This window comes from Myotis lucifugus, unplaced genomic scaffold, assembly GCF_000147115.1.
Source record: "Myotis lucifugus unplaced genomic scaffold, Myoluc2.0 scaffold_74, whole genome shotgun sequence".
Classification (NCBI taxonomy): Eukaryota; Metazoa; Chordata; class Mammalia; order Chiroptera; family Vespertilionidae; genus Myotis; species Myotis lucifugus.
In genome coordinates, this window is record NW_005871122.1 from 779923 (window position 1) to 805498 (window position 25576).

A 25576-nucleotide genomic window follows, 5' to 3' on the forward strand; every position below is an offset into this window, starting at 1 on the left:
CACACACACACACACACTAGTATATAGATATATAGAGAGAGATATAGATATAGATATATAGACATAGACATAGATATATAGATATAGATATAGATATAGATATAGATATAAAGTCCAGTGACCAGAACAGCGAAAAGAACCCAGAATGACCAGAACGACCGGGGGGCTATGACACACACTGTAGCAGCCCAATCAGCCTGATCTGGCCTCCAATCGGCCCCTAACACCCTGATTGGGAACCGCCCGTGGCCCCTCCCCCATGCCGGCCTGGCCCAATGGGCCCCCATCGGGGCGGGCCAGCTGGATTCCACCTATGCACGAATTTGTGCACCAGGCCTCTAGTATGTATGTATGTGTGTGTGTATATATATATATTGAAAATCACACCTCACAAGTAGATAAATAGAATAAAATATATAAATGCACTTTCTCAATAATGCCATGCTATACAAATATGATTTGCCATTTTTTCCCTGAGCTTTGGCTATGCATTGCCATGATATACTATATTACAAATTTAAATTTTATCAAAGGAAAATATATCTGACCAGTAATAGACCTAGAAATTTTATATGTATATGAGCTACCATAATTCACAAAAATAATGCTCTTTTTTGTTAACCATGTAATTAAAGATCAAATGAGAGTTATTTATTCTAAAGTATACTAACCGAAAAGAACTTTTCTATAATGGACTAATATTATCAGTTTGCAGGTAAACATTACACTATTACCCCTTTTACAGAGACCAGAGACAAGGTGTTTATCCTCCTACCAACCTTTTGGTAGAAGAAACAATGGAAGAAATCCATTTCATTACATAGGTTTATTCTAAAGTTAAAGCACATACACTGAGCCCCACCTCATCTCTTTGCCCATTCAGCAAGGGGTAAAGCACTCCTAATAGGAGTAAAGACGGTCCTAAAACACTGAGAATGGATCATGCCGAATTGGCTTCACATTGTTCACATTTTAAAGCCCAGTGACATTCACTATGTGCTGATATTTACAAAAGCAAATCAGTGAAAGCACTGGTCTATTCTGGAAAAAAAAAAAGAAAGAAGAAAGGTTGATAAAAGAGTTATTAAGAAGAAGAAACAGAATATTCCTGTTTTAAAGCTTCAGAGTCTGCACGCAGAGCAAGACATTTTGTGTTACATCCCATTGAGTCAGCTCTGACTCCTGGGACCCTATAGAGATGTCCAAATGTCTGGACAGCTTACAGCCAGCTTGCAGCAAGCCCTTATCTTCCCCAACCCAGGACATGTGAGAACAAATGGTTAATACCTTTCCTCCCTAACCAGAGAATACATAGCTAAAATCACCCTGGTATTGCTAAGGCAGGATAGGAGAAGGAGAAGTTAAGAAGGGAGAGTTTTATCTCACCCACTGAAAAAAGTCAGCCATCTTGGGACTTGCCAGATGTTCTCATAAATTCTGGGAAAGGCCACAACAAAGTAAAAGGGAGACCTTGAAATGTGCTCCGTGCCTAAGACACCTGGAAGAGGAGCCTTGAAACCTGTAGACAGAGGGTATAAAACCCCTTGAATCTCCACCAGGCTGAGAAGCCTGTCTGTGCTTCATAAGCCAGATATATTTTGATAACCTTGCTTGCCATGCTTCTTCGACAAATTTGATTTAATAAGGAGAGGACAGCCCTCTCCCTCCACTCGGTAATACCTTTTCTGGTGACAATAACACCTCCAGCACCAGATAAGGAGCTGGAACACAACGGATGCTAAATGCTTATTAAATGCTTACTTAGGAGAGAAGTATGAAATGAAAAGCTCAGAGCAGCAAACATAAGCATATAAAATAACAAAAAAGGTGGTTTAACAAATGCCTAATGACAATTTCCATTTCAGAAAATAGAGCTGAAACTGACCTAATGGGACATTGAGGATAAAGGAGATCCCCTTCCTATTGCTTTTCTCCATGCCAATAGGCATGATTATGAAGCCTCTCATGAAAATATCAAAAGAAGGATTTGGAAACGTCTGCCCTATGGAGTTCCGCTTTCTCTTAGAAAGTAGGGTGGCTGCAAACCTCCTTGGTGTCAATCATTTCCTTAGAAAACTCATTTGCTATGACCTTTCCTAGAACACTAAATAGTGTAATGGACACAGCTAACTGTCCAGAAAGAATTATAATGTAGTTAAAGAAATTTGAATGACCTCAAATTTACTGACATGATTGAAAAGATGACTTTTCATGCAAAAACACCTTAAATTTCTGTTTTTACAATTAATATCGAAGCAAAGAGTAATCAACTCCATTCTTACCTATTTTTCTATACAGATAAAGTAGAAATATAAACTTTAATTTCTTCTGAAAAAATTCTAACATGCACTTAAGAATTCATTCCTTCTTTTCAAAGTTCTTAAAACAAAACCCATTTTGAAAAGCACCTTCAAATGCTATAACAAATATACAAAATAAAGTGCCAATCACCTTATTTTTGACATATAACTATATTCTACTGCTGTGCAGCTTATATGACCATCAGTCATCTGCAGCCGCAACATCCTTGGTGCAGCCTGAGACTCTTCATTGTCCTTTGGCGCAGCAACATTGCGAATTTTCTGAATTTGCAAAACACATGGACCTTCAAGCTGTCAAAACACAAAGAAATAAATATCACTTTCTAGCCACAGCTTTGTTTTCATTTATAGTGCATCTCTTTTCCTTAATGATCAGGCTTTATGACTTATAATGATCAATTAAATAAAATCAAAACTGAAATTATATTACATAGATCAGGGTGGGTTTTTTTATATTTTAAGATAAAGAGTCTCCTAAAAAACATTTTAAAAAATTATTCTGGATTCATTTTCAGAAAGTAACATGAAAACTTTAGGAAAACAAAATTATATTTCTGAGTCAAAGTTGTATTAATAGATGTTTTTAGTCATATGTGCTCTAAATCATTCACATAGATCCGCTTTCTCCTCCCATGCACATTAAGGGACATTCTGGAACATCAACTTTACAGTAGTAGATAAAAGGAATGTTTTCTATTCAAAAACATCAAATTCAAAGTACACCCTCTTCTGGCATAAACGAAGAACACAATACTCTAAAATGTAAACTATTTAAAGTTTAAGAAGTAGGAGCTATACTTATTTTCACATTTCCTTTTTAAATGAGTTTAAATCTAATGCTATATTATAGTCATTGTCAGTGGGGGAAAAATTGTTCTCTCTTGCCACATTTCAATCAAAGACAAAAATCTAACTCATGGACTAGATATTATGTTAAACATTTCATATAATGAAACAATAATGGCATGATTGGAAATCACAGCATTTTCTGTGTACATGTCTGAAAAATAAATTTAACAGAAAGTGGTACTTTTCACATTATTAACCGTTTGAGTCCCAAGCAGCACCATCGCGCTGCTTGGTATTTCTCGACATAAAATAAAACAAGCGTTATCACGCTGTTTGGGTCTTTTCGTACTCATTTAGAGAAAGCACGGTTGCGCTGTTTGGGATTCTTCGACAGTGTTTTTTCAATACCCCCTGGGACTCAAAGAATCGTATGTTTTCTCGACATAAAATCTCAGCAGCGCGATCGTGCTGCTTGGGACTCATACGGTTAAATACTAGGGGCTCGATGCACGAAATTCGTGCAAGAGTAGGTCTTCCTTCCCCCCCGCTGCCAGCACTGGCTTCCCTCTGGCACCCAGGACCCAAGCTTCCCTCGCAGCCCCAGCTTCATCCAGAAGGTCGTCTGGAAGGACATCAGAAGGACATCCAGTCTAATTAGCATATTATGCTTTTATTATTAAATATTATACCTTTAAGTAATATAACAGCAAGGAAAAAAAATAAACTTCTTGTTATAGTCTTTTAAGTAAAACCTTTCTATGTATATTAGTTTAATTTATATTTTCAGTAACGAGAAATGTGAAACGATTGACATTTACACTTCATTTCTCAAGTAAGCATATCCCCAAGTTGACAAATTTCTATTTCATATTTACCAGCATTAGGCCTGCAAAGGCCCAGATAATAGTTAGAGAAAAGAAGCTAAAATGTCATCTAAATTTTAGCCATTAACTAAAATTCCAAGTTGAAACAAAAACCCTTAGCAGCATATAGATATGCTGCTAATTCAAGATGAACTTTCTTTTGTTTTTGTTAATGTCATTAAAATACGTTCTCTTTATTTAACTACTCCCAATATTTTTAACCTAGACATTGACAAATATCTAATCTGCTGTCTAATACAGTTCACCAAGCACAAGTCTATTTAATTAAAAGAAAATGAAATGAAAAATTCAATTCTTCAGTCTCACTAGCCACATTTCAGGTGTTCTATACCTGACAACACAAACATAGACTGTCTAAACCACTGCAAAAAGTTCTATTAGGCAATCAGTGATGTTCTAGACCTGTGAGCTCCCAACTGCAACCCGTGCATCCTGGGAAGTACACATCCACGGAAGCGTGGGAGGGAAACACTTGTTTATATTTAATTTTTAGTGCAAAAAAATTAAACTTTCCTAATATTTCATATCCAGAGCTACAAGGTATATCACTCAGTCCATGTAACATACCACTCACAAGGCATCTTTATGGAATTTTGGGAATTGACATAGCACCTTCACTGGTTTGTTTGCTTGACTGTGATAAACTGCCTTTTATTTGTGCACAGCTAAGTGGATGTATAGATTATTTTACCTAGTTTTAGCCATTAATGATTACAGAATGTACAAGTGGCTTTAAAAGATCCTATCAAAGAAACACAAATTGAAGATAATGCCAATGACTCATATACAGGGTAGGAATCAGACTGTTTTTGCTGATTTCCTACCTCTGGTTGACCATGAGAACAAAATGCTAGGGAATGCTAGGGTAGAACAGCTGCCCCAACTCTTCATAGCAAGCAGCAAGTTTACTTATTTGATTACTCCAACTCCTGGCCTCCCCATCCCTTTTAGTGGATTAAATAGAGGACTCTTAAAAAAAAATACAAAAGATAACATTCACTTGGGACCTGTAAACATAACCTTACTTAGAAAAGGGGACTTGGCATACATACGTAAGGTCAGCATCTAGAGGACAGGTGATCCTGGATAAGGATGGGTCTGAAATGCAAGATGACTTGCCATAATAAGAGAAGAGAAAATAAACATGAAGACACAGGGAATAAAGCCATGTGAAGATGGATGTAGAAATTGGAGTTGCACACCTTCAGGCCAAGGACAACAAAGATTACCTGTAGTTACCAGAAGCTAGGAGTCAGACCATGAAACAGATTCTCCCTCAGAACCTCCAGAAGGAACCCACCCTGCTGACACCTTGATTTTAGACTACTGGTCTACAGAATTGCGAAAGAATAAATTTCTGTTGTGTTATACACCAAGTTTGTGGTAATTTGTTACAGAAGACTCGGGAAACTAACACACTCACCTATGGACTAAGTTGTCTGATTGGGAAGAATATAGTATATGTATTGGGCTCATCCTCACCCTTCTTTTGGGGGGGAGACAGCTTACCAGCATTTCACTGGAAACTGACATCATAAAGATGTCAACTGTAGGTACTTGGAGGGAGGAAGTACTGACTCACCCTTCTCCCTGGATTGGCAGTGCCATGAATCTACAAGTCTGTCTGTCTTGTGGTTCAGTTAATGGATCCATTCAGCTCTCCCGCTAATCCACATCTTTCAAATCTATTTTTATCAATAGTAAAGTTGATATTTTGGCCCATATCTGCCACTCCTTTACTTCTCAACTGATTCAAAACCAAAGTAGAAAAGAAGGTACTCTTTATTAGAAACTCCGAAACTATCCATAATCTTTTTTTCAATTCTTTATTGTTTAAAGTATTACGTATGTTCCCTTTTGCCCCAGTGACCTCTCCCCAGCGACTCCCACCCCCCAGCACATGCCCTCACCCCCCTACTGTCTGTGTCCATGGGTTAGAGCAGTGGTTCTCAACCTTCCTAATGCCGCAACCCTCATGTTGTGGTGACCCCCCAACCATAAAATTATTTTCGTTGCTACTTCATAACTGTAATTTTGCTACTGTTATGAATCGTAATGTAAATATCTGATATGCAGGATGTATTTTCATTGTTACAAATTGAACATAATTAAAGCATAGTGATTAATCACAAAAACAATATGTAATTATCTATGTGTTTTCCGATGGTCTTAGGTGACCCCTGTGAAAGGGTCGTTCGACCCCCAAAGGGGTCGCGACCCACAGGTTGAGAACTGCTGAGTTATAGTTATATGCATGCACACAAGTCCTTTGGTTGATCTCTTGCACCCCCTACACACACCCTCCCCTGCCTTCTCTCTGAGGTTTGACTGTGTGTTCGATGCTTCTTTGTCTCTGGATCTATTTTTGCTCAACAGTTTATGTTGTTTATTATAGCCCACAAATGAGTGAGATCATATGATATTTATCTTTCTCTGACTGGCTTATTTCACTTAGCATAATGCTCTCCAGGTCCATCCATGCTGATGTGAATGGTAAGCATTTTTTCTTTTTACAGTGGCATAGTATTCCATTGTGTAGTGTAGATGTACCACTGTTTTTTAATCCACTCATCTGCTGATGGGCACTTAGGCTGTTTCCAAATCTTAGCTATGGTGAATTGTGCTGCTATGAACATAGGGGTGCATATGTCCTTTCTAATTGGTGTTTCTAGGCTCTGTTGTTGTTCTGTTATGTAATCTTTTGATAGTCATTTGTCAATTTGAATTATCAAGCTTTAAAATTAGTGACTCCACAATTCAGAAATATTCTATAAGTAAACCAGCATACATAATAAATTCTTTCATAATTATGTTTATAATGTTCAGTTTATTATACTCTGTAGTCAAAAAATAATGAAGTACTGAGCCTAAATAGATCACAAATAGTAGAAAGAAATGCTATAATTCTAAGACCCTAAATCCTAACTTTAACCCTGACTCTAAATCATCTAAAAGTATTCACAAAACTGGATGAGAGTTAACTTCAAAATCTTTGTTCAGCTAGTATCAAGGGCAGCCACAAAGTAAAAAAAAAGATATAAAAAACAAAGACTAATCTTTGCCCAAGATTTCTTTAATATCTGATTTCCTCTTTTGCGTGCTTAACAAGGAATAAGTAAAAGGAATTACCTTAAAAATTTTAAGTAGGTAAAAGTAACTTGCCATTGTGTCTCCAGGTAAAAATCTCTAATTCAAATAAATGATATCAAGTATCTGCCAGAAATGTTCTCTGAGGCCAAAAAATTCATCCAGGCTTCATTCCTTCCTCTCTTTAGATGGACACCTCTGTCATTTGAATTCCTATGTAGTCATACAACTGGCATGAAATATCAGATTTAAGTGGCTATATTAGTTTATTAATTGACTGATCATCTACACTAATAAAAGAGAAAGATGAAAACTACTGATCATACCTTCACGATGCCCACCAGCCAATCAGGAGTGGGTATGCAAATTAACTTCATCGCCTCCGTGGAGACTGACAGCAGGGAGGAGGCAGCTCCCCGCACGGCCTGCTTGGCAGTCTCTGCAGTGTGGAGCAGGCAGGCCCCACAGAGAGCAGAGAACCACGGGGAGCGGGCCTAAGCCACCAGTAGGACATCCCCTGAGGGTTCCCAGATTGGAGAGGGTGCAGGTCAGGCTGAGGGGGACGGACACACACACACACACACACACACACACACACCCACCGTGCACGAATTTTGTGCACCGGGCCTCTAGTATTAAATAACATCCTATCTAATAAAGAGGGAATATACAAATTGACTGCCACGTCATCACAAAGATGGCAGTGCCCACAGCGGAGGCAGAGTTTCCATAATACAAGATGGCTGTGCCCACAGCGGCAGGGTTTCCGTAACAGGCTTTAACAAGCAATCAGCAGGGGACCTGATGCTGCGGCCCCTGCCTGGTAGGGCTTGACGGGGGACCTCAGGCCATGCCCCCCCACCCCAGTGTCAGGCCGGGGACCTCAGGCTGCGCCCCCCACCCAGCAGGGCTTGACGGGATCCTCAGGCTGCACCCCCTGCCCGGCAGGACTTGACGTGAGACCTTAGGCTGCACCCCCTGCCCCAGCGCCGGGCCGGGGAACCTCAGGCCATGCTCCCTGCCCTGGCACTGGGCAGGAGGACCTGCTGCCGTGCCCCCCGCCTGGCGGGGCTTGACAGGGGAACTCAGGCCACGCTGCCCACCCTGGCACCAGGCCAAGGAACCTCAGGCCATGCCCTCTGCCCCGGCGCCGGGCCGAGGAGCTGAGGCTGCACCCCCCGCCCGGTGTGTGCCGGGGGACCTGAGGCTGCACCCCCCACCCTTCAGGGCTTAACGGGGGCCTGGAGGCTGTGCCCCCACATGACGGGACTTGACAGGGGACCTCAGGCTGCATCCCCGCCCGGTGGGGCTTGACAGGGGACCTGAGGCCATGCCCCCTGCCCCGGCGCCAGACCAGGGGACCTCAGTCTGCACCTCCGCCCTGGTGCCAGGCTGGGGGACCTCAGGCTGCGTCCCCCACCTGGTAGGGCTTGACAAGGTCCTCAGGCTGTGCCCCCTGCCTGGCAGGACTTGATGGAGGACCTCAGGTCGCATCCCCCTGCCCTGGCACTGGGCCCGGGGATCTGATGCTGCACGCCCCACCCCAGAGCCGGGCCGGAGGACCTGAGGCCGCGCCCCCCCACCTGGTGGGGCTTGACAGGGGACCTCAAGGATTCGCTCCCGGCCTCAATGCCGGGCTGGGGGACCTCAGGCCGCAACCCCCACCCAGCGGGCTTGACAGGGGACCTCAGGCCACGCTGCCTACCCCAGTGCCAGGCCCAGGGACCTCAAGCTGTGCCACCTGCCCCAGCGCCGGGCCGAGGGACCTGAGGGTGCACTGGGGAACCTGAGTCTGTGCCCCCCACCCTGCGGGGCTTGACGGGGGCCCTGAGGCTGTGTCCCCCTGCACCCAGTGGGGCTTGACAAGGGTGGGCCCGGCCGGGTCTGGGTCTTCTGCGATTTTGAGGTGCCGCGGGTGGGCGGGGACTTGACTCTAGGTCCCATGGCGCACCCCAGACTCTGACAGGAGGAAGATTTTCATATACATTTTACTAATTTTCTTTCATCTCTGACACTTCTATTATAGAGAAAGGGCAAATAGCAATATTAAAATATTTCTTCTAATTAATCCCTTTTAATGTGCATGAATTTTGTGCACCGGGCCACTAGTTCTTATTATAATCAGGCTCCCCAAAGTTTTGATGACAAGAAATCAGTTCTATAATACTATAGTATGATGATCGTACATAGATTAATAGTTAAAATTGAGGGGTTTTTTAGGACTCTAGAAGTCCTAAAATTAGACATCTATCTAATATAAAATAACTGCCAGCCATTTCTTTTTATAATGTTATCAATTTCCTTTAGGGGAAAAAAAATCTCAATCTATACCTAACAATGTAAGCATAATATTCTCCATTAACCCTAGAAACAGGGCCATATGCTATAGCCTATAATCAGCCAAAGTAGAATATTTGTACTGCAAATAGTGGCAAATGCTACATGTCAGGGTGTTTGGTTTTGTCTCACTTCAAGGAGGCAGCTTACCAGCATTTCACTGGTAATTGACATCATAAAGATGTTAATTGTTTTTAAGCTGAACTTCAGATTCAATGCAATTTCAATGAAAACTCCAACATATTTTAAGAAACTTCATCATTTGATTCTAAAATGTATATGAAGAGAATGGGGAGGGAATAGCTTGAGGAGGAATAACATTTTTTACAACTACAAAATTAAAACATTTTGATAATCTCAACCACCACAAAAGATTTTTATCACTGGGACCTAGCAGAGTACACTACTGAAGGTAATATAAACTGGTACAACCACTTGGAAAATAACCTGGCATAATCTTGTAAAGTTGAACATTGGCTTAACTCTAGCATATAATAATTCAATTCCTGGCTGTATTCCCCAGAGAAACTCTTACACACATGCATTAGGAAAACATACAAGTTTTCCCTAGAAGTAGTGCATCTAGTATAACAATTAAAGAAAAAGCATCTAAATATTCATCAACAGGAGAATGGATAAATAAGCTGAGGTATATTTTCACAATTTAATATTAATGAAAGAGGAAATGAATGAATAGCAGGTATATGCAACTTGGACACATGTTAGAGCCATAACACTGAGTGATAAAAGCAAGTTACAGTAGACAATCTTCTATCATTTTGTAAAGCTTAAAAACAAAACTGCATATTTTTTAAGAAAAATTATGTACATAACTAAAATATTTTTGAAAGTCAAGGAAAGCTAAACTCCAAATTCACAACCATCATTTCTTAGTATGGCAAGATGAAGAGTTAGGACACATAAGTAGGCAAAAAAGGTATATGTTCTAGCTTTCATATCGGCTGAGGTTTCACAGGTACTCACTTCATTAAACTTCAAAACATACTGTATGTTTGACCCTGGCCAGTGTGGCTCAGCTGGTTGGAGCATCAGGTGGTGGGTTTGATTCCCAGTCAGGGTGCATACAGGAGGCAAACGATCATTATTTCTCTCTCACATCAATGTCTGTCTGTCTGTCTCTCTCTCTCCCCTCAATAAAAACATGTCCTCAGGTGAAGATTTTAAAAAACCCCAATATTCGCCTGTATCAGATATTACATTCAAATAATTTACATGATATTTTGAAATTAAGACACTGGGCAGTTCACAAAAATGTGAGAATTGGAGAACAGGTCTACAGCCTACACAGTAAGAAAAACACTCAAAATCAAATGGTGTGTTGGTGAAAAAACAGTTCTGGGATGGGGAGCTGAGGGAAGAAACCCTAATTTGTAGTATTTGCCCGTTTCCATGGCTGATTTCAACTACCAACTAGATATTACTGAACTCTAAATTGGGAAGAGCTGCTAAGGATCAGCATCTAGAAGCTGAAAAGCTGGATCCACCACCTTGTATCATGGATCTCACTGGCCCTGGATGCTTATCCTGGAAGCTCCATCCAGCTGCAGCTTACACTACTAGCAGAGAGGATTCCCCACAGTTCCGGCTTGTTCACGTAACCAGCCCAGATCCAGCACAGGCACACCTGACTAGCAGAACTGAGTTACAGATATGCATGGCAAAGGAGGCTGGGAAAGTATCTGGCATTTTCTTCTTTACCACCAAGGCTCTGAAAATGGGAAATTACCCTCAAACACAGGAAGAGAATTCAGGTTCTAGGAATTCTAAGTGTCCACTATGCTTATCTTCTGTGCATTATCAGTCAAGAAGATTTTGTCAAGCTCTATTTTTCTATAGTTTATACAATAAATTGCTGGTTTCAGTTTTATATTTTCCAAATAGAATAATACCACATATGGTATGTTTGTGGATGTGTGTGCATGTGGATGTGTGTGTGTGTGTGTGTGTGTACATACATACAGTTAACCCCTGAACCATGGCTTTACAGGTTCACCTATATGCAGGGTTTTTTCAATTAATACTATAAATGTATTTTATCTTCCTTATGATTTTGTTAATAACATTTTCTTTTCTCTAGCTTACTTTATTATATGAATACAGTAAAAAAAAAAGAATACAGTATATAACACATCTAGCTTATACAACATGTGTTAATCGACTGTTTATGTTATCAGCAAGGCTTGTGGTCAACAGTCGGCTACTAGCAGATAAGAATTTGGGGAGTCAAAATTGCTATATGCAGATTATTTTATTGTGCAGGGGGATGTTGACACCCCTAACCCCCACATTGTTCAAGGATCAACTGTTTACCTATACACACATACATACTCTCCTACCTAAGATTTTAAATATCCCTCAAATGGGGATCTGCCCACTATTATCTCATTGAGAATTACATCAGCAAAATCCAGCCTAGCAGAAAAGCAACCTCCCCCACCTCACCAAGATGACAGCTGCCACTACATTGCATGTAGTTGTGATGTTGCAGCTGTTTCTCTATATTGACTGCTGGTTTCTCAATCTCATATCAGGCTATCTGCTCCAACAAGGCAGAGCTGTCCTATAATCTCTGCATCCTTTTGTCTTAGACTAAATATATATTAAAAAACTGCTCGATAAAGTATTCCCTTGTGTTTTTAACTATAATTTATCAGCACTTAACAGATATGCCAAAAAGTGTGGTGGGATCTTTACATAGTTATTTACTTCTAGTACTATCATGTTAATGTTAGGGTCATTTGTGTATCTTAAATGAGAAACTAAAACAGAGGGTAAAAAACTTTGCCAGAGGTCACTCAGCTAGTAAGAGGCAGAATTAGAATTCAAATTCTGTCTCACACTGAAGTCCATCGTCTTTCTATTACACATCCTAAACCTATACTAATTTTTTGTGCATGCTAAAAGCAGACATAACTGTAAAGAGCAATGGGAATATTAATTGTTAAAAATTAATTCTTCTCAAAAAAGGTCAAGTAAATTAGAAGAGAAGTGGCATTTGAGCTGGCTGAAGAATCAGCAGCAGCCTGCCTGGCACTGAGGGCAGACTTTCCATTCCCACAGAAATTATTAAGGTGCTACGGCAACAGAAGACTGGCTTTAGGAAGCTGCAGTTCCCTCGTCTCTAAAGTAAGAGTGGCAGTGATGATTTCATCTTCAGTGCTGTCCTGAAGAGATAATTCATATAAATTACTTACCATGGGGCCTGGCACAGATGGGCTCTCGATGAAGAGGAGGAGAAGAGTTTACTGAAAACCAGGGTTCTCCTAGATAAGTTAGGGGCTTTTACCAGAAATGGTCAAGAAGGGATACTGAAAGGAAAGGCTTTGGGAAAGTAGTCCCAAATCTCAATCTCACATTTTTCAAGTGATATTCATATACAGCAAGAAAAAAAGAAAAAATTAATAAACAGTGATAAAAGAAATTTCTAAATCATAAATATGGTGATATATTTATCAAAAGATCTAAAAGTCTCTACACCTTAGGTAATTTTAAAACAGAATACCAAGTATGTGTGGTAATTTAGAAATAGACAACATAATTATGGCTAGGTTTTCCCAAACTTGAAATACCCTGTAAAAAGCATCAATTTATACATCAAAATAACACCACAGCACATAATTTCTTTTCTTAGTCATTCAGAGTAATTGCAGCCAATAAAATACCAGGAAAACACTGTGGGACTCCCAGTGAAAAGTAACACTTCTCCTAGTGTGTCCTTTGCTTATTTCCACATCCCTATCCTTCACCTTTTTAGCTTTTTGGTCTCTGGGAGAATTTTTTTTAAAAAGTATGGTGAAAAGTTTGTTTTCAATTATCAGAAGAGTATCTATCCAATATATATACTGTTTTGTGCAATTATCTTAAAGTCCACAGAACTCCTACTAATAATTACCAATAGGTACTTGTAAATAAAGCATAGTAATATCAGGCTTTCAGTAATCCACTGTTTCTGAAAAGTACAATTTTAATAACTCACTAAAAGGTCCACTGGGAAATTGTACTATTTAGCACAGAATACACAAATATGTGAAATGATGCTATTTGATTTAAATTAAAACATATTTTTCAATTATTTTTCTTTTTAAAAACATCTAATTTCAGGATTGCGGCCTGAGGCCAGCGCAGAGGTGAGGGGCAGGGCCAGGGTGAGAAAAAAAAAAAAAAATCCTAATTTCTAGACTAAGGGTATAAATTTTAAGGCAGTAATGCCATCTTGTGGTTGATGTCGGTAATGCCAAAGCTTTAAGAGGGTCACATCCAGAGGTCTTTAATCACAGTTTCACATTTAAAAAGGTATATACAACCTGTCAGTCCTAGAACTTACATCAAAAAAATAAACACAAAATTGAAAGCTTTTCCTGTTACGGCTCCTCAGTGATGCATAAGGTCATCACATAGCTGGAATGGATAACAAAGTATTTTTACATTAACTTATATTTTATAATTGATTTCTGCACCTTGGTTCGAAGATTAAAACTATGAAAATAACTACATCAAAATACTAATTTTAGAGAAGAATATGAAAAATATTAAAAAGTTTAAAAGGAATTCTATTTTTATTTCTTTTGTGTCATGATTTTTCCCCATGATTTTTAACTAACAAGTTACCTTGTTCCAGGACCTTATAGTATCTAAGAAATGTAAAGCCAGCCCTGAAAAACTCAGAAAAGATGCTTCCCCACCATACACCCCTCCACTCTCACCATCTTTATGGCCTAAACACCAAGCACACACTGCTATGGGAAAATCTCTTCGGCTCGGAAGCCTAGAGAAAATGTCATCTTCCCACCCTCACCACTTTTTAAATTTTTCTGAAAACTTTGCATCAAGGTTGTGGAGAAAATATAGAAACTGCAAAATAATGTTAAGAAGTGAATGAGAGGAAAGAGAAAAGAACCTGAGAAAAACTATATTAATAATATAGTTACTTGATCTTTTTACTATTCTACTTTCTCCCAAATTAGTTGGTGGTAACAGCAATTGCTAAGACCAATTTCAAACTCCAGATGACCATGCCCTTCTGAAGGCCCCAGGTTTGCCTTGGAATAGGACAGATGTAAATTAAATGTGTCTAGGATTAACTGTTTTCTCCTAACCACAGACCTACAATCTTTTTTTCTTTTTTAAGATATATTTTTATTGATCTCAGAGAGACAAGGAGAGGAAGAGAGAATTGGAAACATCAATGATGAGAATCACTGATCAGTTGCCTCCTGCATGGCCTCTACTGGGGATCGAGCCGGCAACCTGGGCACATGCCCTGACCAGGAATCAAACCATGACCTCCTGGTCATAGGTCGACTCTTAACTACTGAGCCTCAAGCCCTACAATCTTTCTTACCTCATTACAGATCTATCAGCTTTCCATTCTTCCTTTCCATTCTTAAATTTCTAAATGCTGAAAATTGTGTTATCTAAGTTGTATTAATTATATTAAAAACAACACATACCATTTGAGCATTTATTTTTGGCCACTCAGGAGAAGAAGTCTGGAGACTCCTCTCTATACTCCTTTAATTTTCCTCCAAGGAGAATTACTCTCGACCCTGGAGATTCTCCAGAACACTGCACGGACCCTGAGGCCTAACGAATAAGCTTCCAACAGGGTTGGCAGACACATGCTGAGGCCCTTTCGAAGGGACCACATAGACTAATGGAGGTAGCTCCTAAGACAGCCTCTTCCTGTCTCTTGCTTCTTAAGTATTTGTTCTTAAATATTGGGGCAAATGTTCTCCAGTCCTCACCTTTTCCTCTGGTATTCTCTCCCCTAAAAATGGTACTATCAGCTCAGCCGGAGTTGCTCAGTGATTAAGCATTAACCTATGAACCACGAGGTCAGGATTAAATAAATTCCTGATCAGGGTACATGCTTGGATTACAGGCTCAATCCCCAGTGTGGAGCGTGCAGGAGGCAGCCAATCAATGATTCTCTCTCCTCATTGATGTTTCTATCTCTCTCTCTCTCCCTTCTTCTCTGAAATCGATATACACTGAGTGGCCAGATTATTACCGGCCAGATTATTATGACCACCCCATCAGTACTTTGTTGGGCTACCTTTTGCCTTCAATACTGCGATGATTCTTCTTGGCATTGACTCCACGAGATGTTGAAAGGTGATGCGAGGGATCTGACACCATGCCTGATGAAATAGCACTGTCCAGTTCTGTGAGATTTCATGGTTGTGGAACCAGCTGCCGGATAACTCTTTTAACTTTGTCCCATAAATGCTCAATTGGATTGAGATCTGGTGATTGTGGGGGCCACCTAATCAAGGTAAAGTCCCCTCATGTTCTTGAAAGCACTCCTGCACAATAGGAGAACCGTGGCATGGCACATTGTCTTGTTGGAAGAAGCCATCTCCATTGGGATACGCCATCAACATGATAGGATGAACTTGATCAGCAACGATACTTAGGTATGTAGTGCTATTCAGACGTTTATAATGATCTGGCCCTCTAGCAACTTCAGCGTGAAATTATAGCTAATTTGCCTACAAACATCAGGTGATCATAATAATCTGGCCACTCAGTATATATGTATGTGTGTGTGTGTGTGTGTGTGTGTGTGTGTGTATACACACATTTAACGGTACTATCACTGGCAGCTTGGAACTTAGTAGAAGAAGCAGAGCGGGGCTTTTGGCCTGCTTTTATTTTATCATACTCCGATGAACTTAAATCCAGCAATAGAGTTCTGCATTAGGGTGGGAGTCAACATCCAGTCAATAATGAAGCATCCATTTGCCTATTTCATTCACTGAATTCCTTGGATATCTATCAATAACAAGACACCCAACCAAGGTAATAAGGATTTATGCATTCTTAGATCTGCAGCACAAAAGTCTCACCCTAACCTGCTCATAATCCTCAATCCTTGCCATGTGCATTGCACATTTAGTATGTCATTTTTCAGTGTCATAAGGGACATAACATTTGAATGATAAGAAAACAAAAATCTAACAAGATTAAATAACTTGCCAGAAGTCACAAAAACTACTAAGCAGGAAAATCCTCTTTCTCTCTTTCTCTCTTTCTCCCTTTCTCTCTTTCATTTTCAATATAAAAACCTGACATGTTTAAGGAGTAGGCATATTATTTATGCAAATACTGTGCTTATTAAATGTTGCCCTATATCTTTTGCACAGACTAAAACAAATTTATTTAATTTTTTAATTTAAAATTTATTTTAAACGAGAACTACAACATACATAATTTAGTGACTGAAGACATGTCTTTTTAATGACTCAATCACCATTAACTTGGCAAAATACTGGTTAATAAGCATTCCAATAAAGGCTCAAATAAAGTTAGCTTTTACTACATGTCTTATTTTACAAAGAAACATAAATAGTTCAATTCACATCAAAATATATTCCTTAAATATTTACTTTGGCCTAAAATAGTTATATTTTTATATAATGTATGAGTTTTAACTAAAGGCAAATAAAATGAGCAATCTCTGTGAATTAGCTTCTAAAATTTCTATTAAAATTATTTTTCAAATCAACTCCACTAATATTGCAAAGAGAAGTATATTTGGTGTTAGAAGTAGGTAGTGAAAGAAAAAATATAATCAAGAGGAAGAGCAGAAAGAGGTAATCCAACTCAATCTGTTTCATGTGAAAAGGGTTTATAACATCATTTCATGTAAAAAACTAAAGTCACTTAGCATTAATATTTTAAAAGATAAAATTTGTCACAGAAAGTTCTACATTCAAAGGTATTAAGTTGTTTTTTACTGTTATTAGCTAAATTCAAAGAAAGTTCTACAAAGACCACAAGTAAAACTTTTTCAAGGAAAAACTGTTCTGAGAAAGTGGAAGGTGCAGAGTGCAGTCTTATCTTCATCATCCCCAGGAGCATAGAGCAGTGGTGGGTTCTGAGAATCCCTAAAGACACAGAAAGAGGAAATGGAAAACACAAAGACAGAAACCTCCTCGTTTTTCCTGAATGTAGTAGTGCAGAGATCCGCAGACACTGCTTTGATATTAGTTACTTTTACTGGAAAGAGTTTTGCACTCATCACACTTGTCCAAGATTGCTGACTAAGCTGGAGTTCCACAGGACAGCAGTTTTCTAAGTATGCTTCCCATGCTAAGAAAAAAAGCAGAATCAACAGCCCAGAGAAACTTGTTCAAAAACACAAATTCTCAGACTCTATCCAAGTTCAATTGATCAGAAAATGGGGGGTGGGATGGAGTGGGGTGAGCTGGCAGTCTGTATTTTAGCTGAGCTTCAGGGTGACCCTGGTGTACAATGAAGACTGAGAACTACTCCCACAACCAAAAAGGAAATGTAAGAGACTAGAGAAGACCCTGAGAACAATGAAGTTGAAGGAAAGCTTGAGACTGAATAAACAAAGGAACCAAGATAAATGGCTTCGGCAAAAAGAAAATTGTGGCAGGCAGTGATTTTACAATTCTCGAGGTATATGAAGAATTATTCCCAGATGTTCTCCATTTCCCCTGAGGGAGGACATGTGGACTTTAAGTTGCAGCATAAGAAATTTAGATTAAAATATAATCAAAGTTTGCTGACAGAGTGTTGTTAAACATTAAAATGAATTGCTAAAGAACTTCTAGAACCTCTTCTCTGAGTATCTGCCTCAAAAATTAGAGTAGATTAGAAACTCTTATGGTTCTAAACAAAATACCATGGCTATTCAGCCATGAGAAAAGATGAAATACTGCCATTTGCAACCACATGGACAGACCTTGAGAATATTATGCTAAGCAAAATAAGTCAGTCAGAAACAGCTAAGAACTATAGGATTTAACTTACTTGTGGGATATAAAACTGAAACTCAGACACAGGTAACCAGAGGGAAGAGGACTGGGGGGTAGTAAAGGGTAAAGAGGGCCAAATATATAGTGATAGAAAATGATTTGACTTTGGGTAGCAGGCACACAATGCAATATACAGATGAAACCTTTATGATCTTATTAACCAACTAGAGGCCCAGTGCACCAAATTCCCTAGGCCTGGCCAGAGATCAGGGCCGATTGCGGCCTTCTGGCTGCTGGCCAGGGCCTCCCTTCGTTCTACACCGCCCTTTGGTGGTCAGCACACATCATAGCGAGTAATCGAACTTCTGGTCTCTCGGTCGAACTCCCAAGGGGACACTTTGCATATATAGATAAGATCACTTTAAACCTTTATGATCTTATTAACCAATGTTTATCACAATAAATTTGATTAAAAATAAGAAATTTGGCCCAGAAAAAAATAAATAAATACTATCTATTGCATAAGTGAACTGGTATTTAGAAATGTGACAAATATGTTGTTATATAATAAACCTTTCAAATTATCTAAAATTTTAAATATCTATGTACAATAACTATTTTCAACATTTGAGTGTTTAAATAAGAATACATATTCAAACACAAAACATACACATTGAAAATATTTATTTAAGTTAAGGATAATGATGTTCCTTAATAGTTTGAAAAGTGATCAATAGCACATAGACCAATAGCATATGACCAAAAGCAAACAGAAAATTCATGAGTGACACAATTTACATGCATTTTCAAATAAAAAGAAGAAATTAAATAGAAATAAATGGGTAAGAAGTAAAAGACTAATTAGTTGGTATCTAAAAATTATATCCTTGTATTTTAAAAAGATCACTGAAAAAAAGTGTAACACAAACATATATATTTACACATATGTAAAATGCAAAATGATAGAAATAACCAAAGCACGGCTTTGCCAAATTACTCCTAATATTCTCTTAAACTCATATACTTTTATATTAATAACTTCATTAAATAAACATAACAGGTAACTAAAATAAAAAAGTATGAAAGGGTTCTTTTCCTAAGCTCTGATAATATCTAGAAAATCTCATACGCAAATGTGCCATAGTTATAATTCTTAAAACAAAAGGTTTTTTTAATGTTTAAAAGTCACCAAAAGGTTAAAAGTATAAGTCCTAATAATTCTTCATATGTATAGGAAATCACCGTAATGATGACTCTGTGACCTGTTTGCCTCCAAAATATTTTGCAGTTGCAGTTTCTACTGATAAAACATAACTCTAGTAATTAGTGGACTTTCATAGTAATAGCAGTTTGCATAATGTAGGAAGTTAACATTTTTCTTTACCTTTTCTACCTTTCCACCGTTGATGTCACTGGGGAGGAATTTCTTGCCAATTGTTCTCAAGTCTGTCTAAAATAAAAATATTATTATTAAAATATAATTATAAAGAAAAGTAGATCTAAATATAGTCTCAATCACAAATAAAAGATGAAATTACTTAAAGTTTGTGGAGAAAATTTTAAATAAATGTCTTTTAGCTGGTTATGATTTCTACAATATGTAATCAATCTTTTCAAATAACAGTTCCATATATATGCTATTTAAAATGCACCAGTAGTTTGAACATTAATATATAGATAGCCTTAACTCTGGTCATATCTCTTTAGGTAAACTTTTAACTTACTAAATTTTCTATACTGAATTCTAAAACTTTACTTTATGTAAACTATACCCTTACTAAAAAATTAATGCCACAATCCAAAACGAAATAAATTCATAAAAAGTGTACATTCTTGACAATTAAATTTGATACAACCTTGATATCCAGATACATGAAAACACATTATTCTATAGGCTATAGCATCCATAAGATAACAAAGCTATATAATATACAAATATGCCAGGGAACAATTTCACTGCAATAGCAAGGAGTTTATAATAAGACTTCCCATAGTAAAGACGTATTTAATTTGGTTAAAAAATTATAAAAACTGAAAATGGCAAACAAATAGCTAACTGCATGAAAATGCAGAAATACATATTACTCAGCAAACCTCAAAGCAAAACATAAAAAGTTATCACATTTCTGACATAAAAACAGAACTTCAACTACAGTCTACATATAAAGCAGAACTTTTAAGGATTTTTGTCTACTTCAGGAAGTAGAAATGAAAGGAATAGTAAGAAATTTGTTCAGGCCCAGCAGGCGTGGCTCAGTGGTTTAGCATCGACCCATGAACCAGGAGGTCACGGTTTGATTCCCAGTCAGGTCACATGCCCAGGTTGCAGGCTAGATCCCCAGTGTGGGGCGTGCAGGAGGCAGCCAATCCATGATTCACTCTCATCCTTGATGTTTCTATCTCTCCCTCTCCCTTCCTCTCTCTCTGAAATCAATAAAAATATATATTAAAAAAAAATTTTTGTTCAGAAGAAAACTATCAGTACTCATGAATAAGGCCTTACTATTTAGGCTAAGATATTACCTTGATGACTGGGAGTTTGAGGTTAGATTAATAAATCTGTATTGTTTGCTCTTTCTTAAAGTATAAAAATCAGTAGCTCTTCATTGCCTTAAGAGCAAAATGAAAGAAAATAGACTTAGAGTGCCTTTAACCACATAAATTATAATGGAAAAATTTGTTAGAGATAAGGAGAAAATACTAGGTGATTAAACTTACTATAATGAACCCTAGCCAGTTTGGCTCATTGGATAGAGCATCGGCCTAGACACTGAAGGGTCCAGGGTTCGATTCTGGTCAAGGGCACATGCACGGGATGTGGGCTCTATCCCCAGTACGGGGCATGCAGGAGGCAGACAATCAATAATTCTCTCTCATCATTAATATTTCTCTCTCTCTCTCTCCCTTCCTCTCTGAAATCAATAGAAGTATATTTTTTAAAAAGGTTCTTTTCCCCTGTTATATGGTATGATAACTTAGGTTGTAGTGTTTGACTACATATTTCAGAGGAAATTATAAAGACTATTAATTCATTAAAATAATGGTCATTGTGCACTTCTCATGTGCACAGACCAAAAGCCATCTTGACCTATCTCATTTAAAGTTTCACATCCAATTATGAATAGTTCATTGCTATTTACCTAAGTATATAAGTAAGAATAATAGAGAAGAACAGAAGATTATCACAAAATCTCTTTCCTGTCATCTTTAGGATTTTTTCTTAAATAAACAAAAAAAAATAGAGTTCTTTACGACATTTTTTGAAAGTTGAATTCACTAATTTGGGTGCAAGTCAAAGAAAGTTAAAATGTCTAGGGAGAATTTCCATTTGTAGTCATAGACAGCCTGTATTAGTATTCTTCTAAAAGAATGCTTACTTAAAAAAAATTTTTTTTTAATCCTTACCGGAGGATATTTTCCAATGATTTTTTAGAGACAGTGAAAATGAGGAAGCAAAAAGGGAGAGAGAGAAACAGCAACATCTATTAGTTGCCTCCCGCTCTTGCCCGGTCTGCGGGCCAATGCTCTAATCACTGAGAAACTGGCCAGGGCTTACAGTCTCGTTTATTAAAAATTTCCTTAGCTCAGAAACAATAAAAAGATCTCATTAGTCTTATTGATAAAATTCAAAAAAGCTGATAAAATGAGATTTCAAAACAATTTTTATCTGCTTAAACCCAAGTTTCATTATAGAAATATAAATTTAGGTGATTTGAAAAGAGTTATATTCAGTCATACATATTTATTTATATTTTAAATCAGTTGCTGCTCTTTCTGCTTTGCCATACCTATTTTGCAATAATCTGATGACTATGACAGACAGTGATTCTCTTATGAACTTAATTGATTATGTATAATAGGTAAATAAGTTTGATTAATAGATTGTCATTGTAAAGGCAACATGAAAACTTCCATTGGGGTAACTGCAAGAATGAAAAAAGAATAGTTGTTTACTTATATCTATATTTAGAATAATTTTTATAACTCTTCCCAAAAATATCCAAAAACCAATTGCAATTATGGAAAAGATATAGCTACTCAGATGGGTAGAGGGAGAAAGATTGGAAAGAAACACATATCAAAACATTAACAGTAATTATAAGTAATTTTAATATTTTTATTTTACTTTCTGTGTTTTATGAAGTCTTCAACAATATATATTACTTTTATCAACAGAAAAAGTTATTTTGAAATAATAAACAAAACTGTCAAAAAGCTACCACCTAACAGTGTTTCTATGTTAATTAAATGGTAATTTGTTTCAACGAATAAGATCAGTTTTTATTGCTATTATACAGATAATGTAAAGGTTATGAAATTCTATAACTAAACACTTGGTTTAAAAAAGAAGTTTTAATTGCATTTTTTCCTATTTATTGGATTCCATATAAGATATTAAAAGGAAGAAGATATTTCTAATAATTTGCTTATATGAGATTAACAAATTTAAGAAACATCACTGTAACTAAAAATGGACAATAAAAGTAAAAGATGTTTTTATTACTCCATATCACTTATAAAATCCAGTTTATTCTATGCAATATTTTCCATGAATATTAAAAAGGTTAATAAAATACCTACATTGAGAGCAATCAGGATGATGTCATTTAGATTGACTTTATCAGGAGAACTTGTGCAAGCTTCAATGCCTTCATCTGAAAGATACCTGTTAAGATAAAAATAAATGACATAATATTTTCTAAAATTGAAATTAACCAAATTATTTGTTTAAGTTAGCATGCAATTTTGTTCTCTATTATGAAATGCTCCTACAAATACTAGGGAAGGAGTCCTGGATATTCCCTGTTTATTCAGTATGTTTGATAGAACAGAATGGACAGTGTAGATTTTTCCTCTTTTGTATCCTTAAAAGAATAGTGTGTTTATACAATTAAACATCAATATATTTAAGGAATGTATAAGCTACTCTTTACTATTATACAAATATAATATCCAACTTAAACATTTGGTAATATGGTAAGCTCTTAGAGATCGGGATGCACTGTAAAAATAGAACTAAAAACAACATAGTTTTAAATTAAGTCCAACAGAAATTTCCTGTGCTACATTCTCACATTATCTTCTCAAGTCCACTTCCTTTGCCATAATGTTCCCAACAACCCTTCAGCTTCTGACTCCAAGTGGTACAAAGATAGGCAAATTAGGCAACTTTTACCTTATATCTTTTACTTTCCCTGTCTCTTTTCAGTTGTTTTACTCATTGTCTTATTGCCCTTTGTTCTTTTATCTAGTCCGAACCAACCATGCACCTGTTGCAGGCAATAATTAATTCAAGATTACTGAACCTGAGGGAGGGAGATCATTTCTACTCATTCATTTATGCCCAAGACTACCATTTTGAAATTCTTTGACAAATTCTATAACCCAGGTTTCATCCCCGCAAAAGTTCAAGTATAAAAATGCCCATTAGCATCTGACATGTTCTGTAATCCATATCAACTCCTTTAACAAAAGGGCTAGTGCTAGCTAGCACTGCCACTGAGGGTATTTTCCCATTAAAAAGATAGAGGAGTACAAGTCTGACAGCTAACTCAAGCTCATTCCTCATGGCCAGCAATTCAACCCCCAACATTAGACTGATTCTAAGACACTTGTCAATATAAACTCTATTTGGAGACAGTAACCAAAGGGCATATGCCTTTAGGAAACACAGAATGAATGAATTATCTAAAGTAAAAGAGCAAGTGTAATGATATGTAAATTGAAGAGTGTAAAAGAACAACAGGAGATTAAAGCTGATAAGCCTATGAACGAAATCAAGGAGATAAAACCTGGAAAGTATAGATATAAAATAAAGCAAGATTGTGTTAACAAAATTAGATATTAACTTTAAGACCAAAGCAGTGCTAAACTACAATGATGAATGAAGGCAAGTAGTTAAGTGGATTACAGGGAGAAGAAAAAAAAATAGAAGTGTTAAGTATGCAGATGACTCTGTAAGAATAAATGAATGGGAGGCACTTATAACAGAATATAAGTGACCATGGAATACAAATGTTTGCAGTCAGCATAGATGGTTAAAACACTACTTTAATTCAAAATGACTAAGTGAATTTCCTTATTATCCTGTTAGTTTTTCACTGTTCATACCTATTGACTTTATCTGTCATTAATCATCTTATAAATTCAGTTCTACAAATATTAAGACCTTACTTATGTGAAAAATATTATGTGATTCAGTAGTAAGATTAATAAAATGATAAAAATTAAACACCTGCCTTCAAGGAGTTCACACTCTCATTCATATACAGCATAATACAATATATAGAGAGCTATCATACAAGGCCAAAATAATTATAAACAAAATGTTATAGGGGCTCAAAGTGGCTGAGGGATGGGAACGATACTTAAAAGGGAATAGTATGAGCAAAAACATATAAGTACAAGAGTGTGAAGCACATTCTAGAGCAAATAAACTGGAACATTCTGGCTGGGAAATGGGGAAGAAATGAGATTGGTATAAGTTGAGACCAATTTTAGAAATCAACAGTACACAAAGGAATATGGGTGATATATTAATGCTGATTGAGTAATTTCAAAAACACAACTTTCAAAATTCCTACACAGTGGGAAAGTAATATGGAATGACTAATAAAATACTTTCTTTTCTAGAAAGGCAACTCTTTAGCATTGAAAGGTTACAGAATGTCATGGAAGAGATCATTAAAATAATCAAAGTTCACCTCTTCAATTTTACAGATGAATAAAATGCCCAAGTTGTTAATTAAACCTGCCCCAAAATACAAACTAAAGTAATGCAAAGTTAAAACAAGAATGCTTCCTTACTCTCAGTTCAGCAGTCTTTTCATTACAACATACCATTTTTATTTAGCAACTAGAGACCCAGTGCACGAATTCGTGCACGGGTGGGGTCCAGCCCACCCGATTGGGGCTGATGGGGCCAGCTGACCGGGGGTAGGGGCTGTGGGAGGTTGGCCACCGGCCCCGGCCCGATCAGGACTGATTGGGGCTGGGCCAATCAGGGGCGGGGCCAGCAGGGGAAGGGGCTGTGGAAGGTTGGCTGGCTGGCTTTGCCCCCAATCGGGCCAGATGGCTGGCAGCAGTGGGCATCATAACGACCAGTTGTTCTAGTGGTTCCAGTGGCTTGTGATATAGATAGATAGAGAGATAGATACGTATATATCTATATCAATATATACATATCTATCTCTCTATCTATCTATATATATATATACATATATATATATATATATATATATAAAACTAGAGGTATATATATATAAAACTAGAGGTCCGGTGCACAAAAATTTGTGCACTCGGGGGGAGTCCCTCAGCCCGGCCTGCGCCCATTTGCAGTCCAGGACCCCTTGGGGGATGTCCACCTGTCGACTTAGGCCCACTCCCCGGGGGATCAGGTCTAAGCCTGCAG

The 25576-nt window shown here is 37.6% G+C and overlaps 1 protein-coding gene across 3 annotated transcripts in view; it reads right to left on the bottom strand.

Moving 5' to 3' along the window:
• TDRD3 (tudor domain containing 3) overlaps positions 1 to 22833 on the bottom strand; it is a 115902-nt gene extending 93069 nt beyond the window's left edge. Inside the window, exons 1-3 of one of the 3 annotated variants that reach the window (XM_023755346.1) lie at positions 22747 to 22833; positions 19550 to 19611; positions 2452 to 2612 (exon numbers count right to left, since the gene is read on the bottom strand). In XM_023755346.1, the coding sequence (XP_023611114.1) occupies positions 2452 to 2525 (74 nt within the window). In that variant the 5' untranslated portion in view covers positions 2526 to 2612; positions 19550 to 19611; positions 22747 to 22833. Of the gene's footprint in view, positions 1 to 2451; positions 2613 to 19549; positions 19616 to 22746 lie in introns of all 3 variants that reach the window. The other 2 variants (XM_023755348.1, XM_023755347.1) reach the window with 2 other exon arrangements.
• Between the last annotated feature and the right edge of the window lie 2743 nt (positions 22834 to 25576).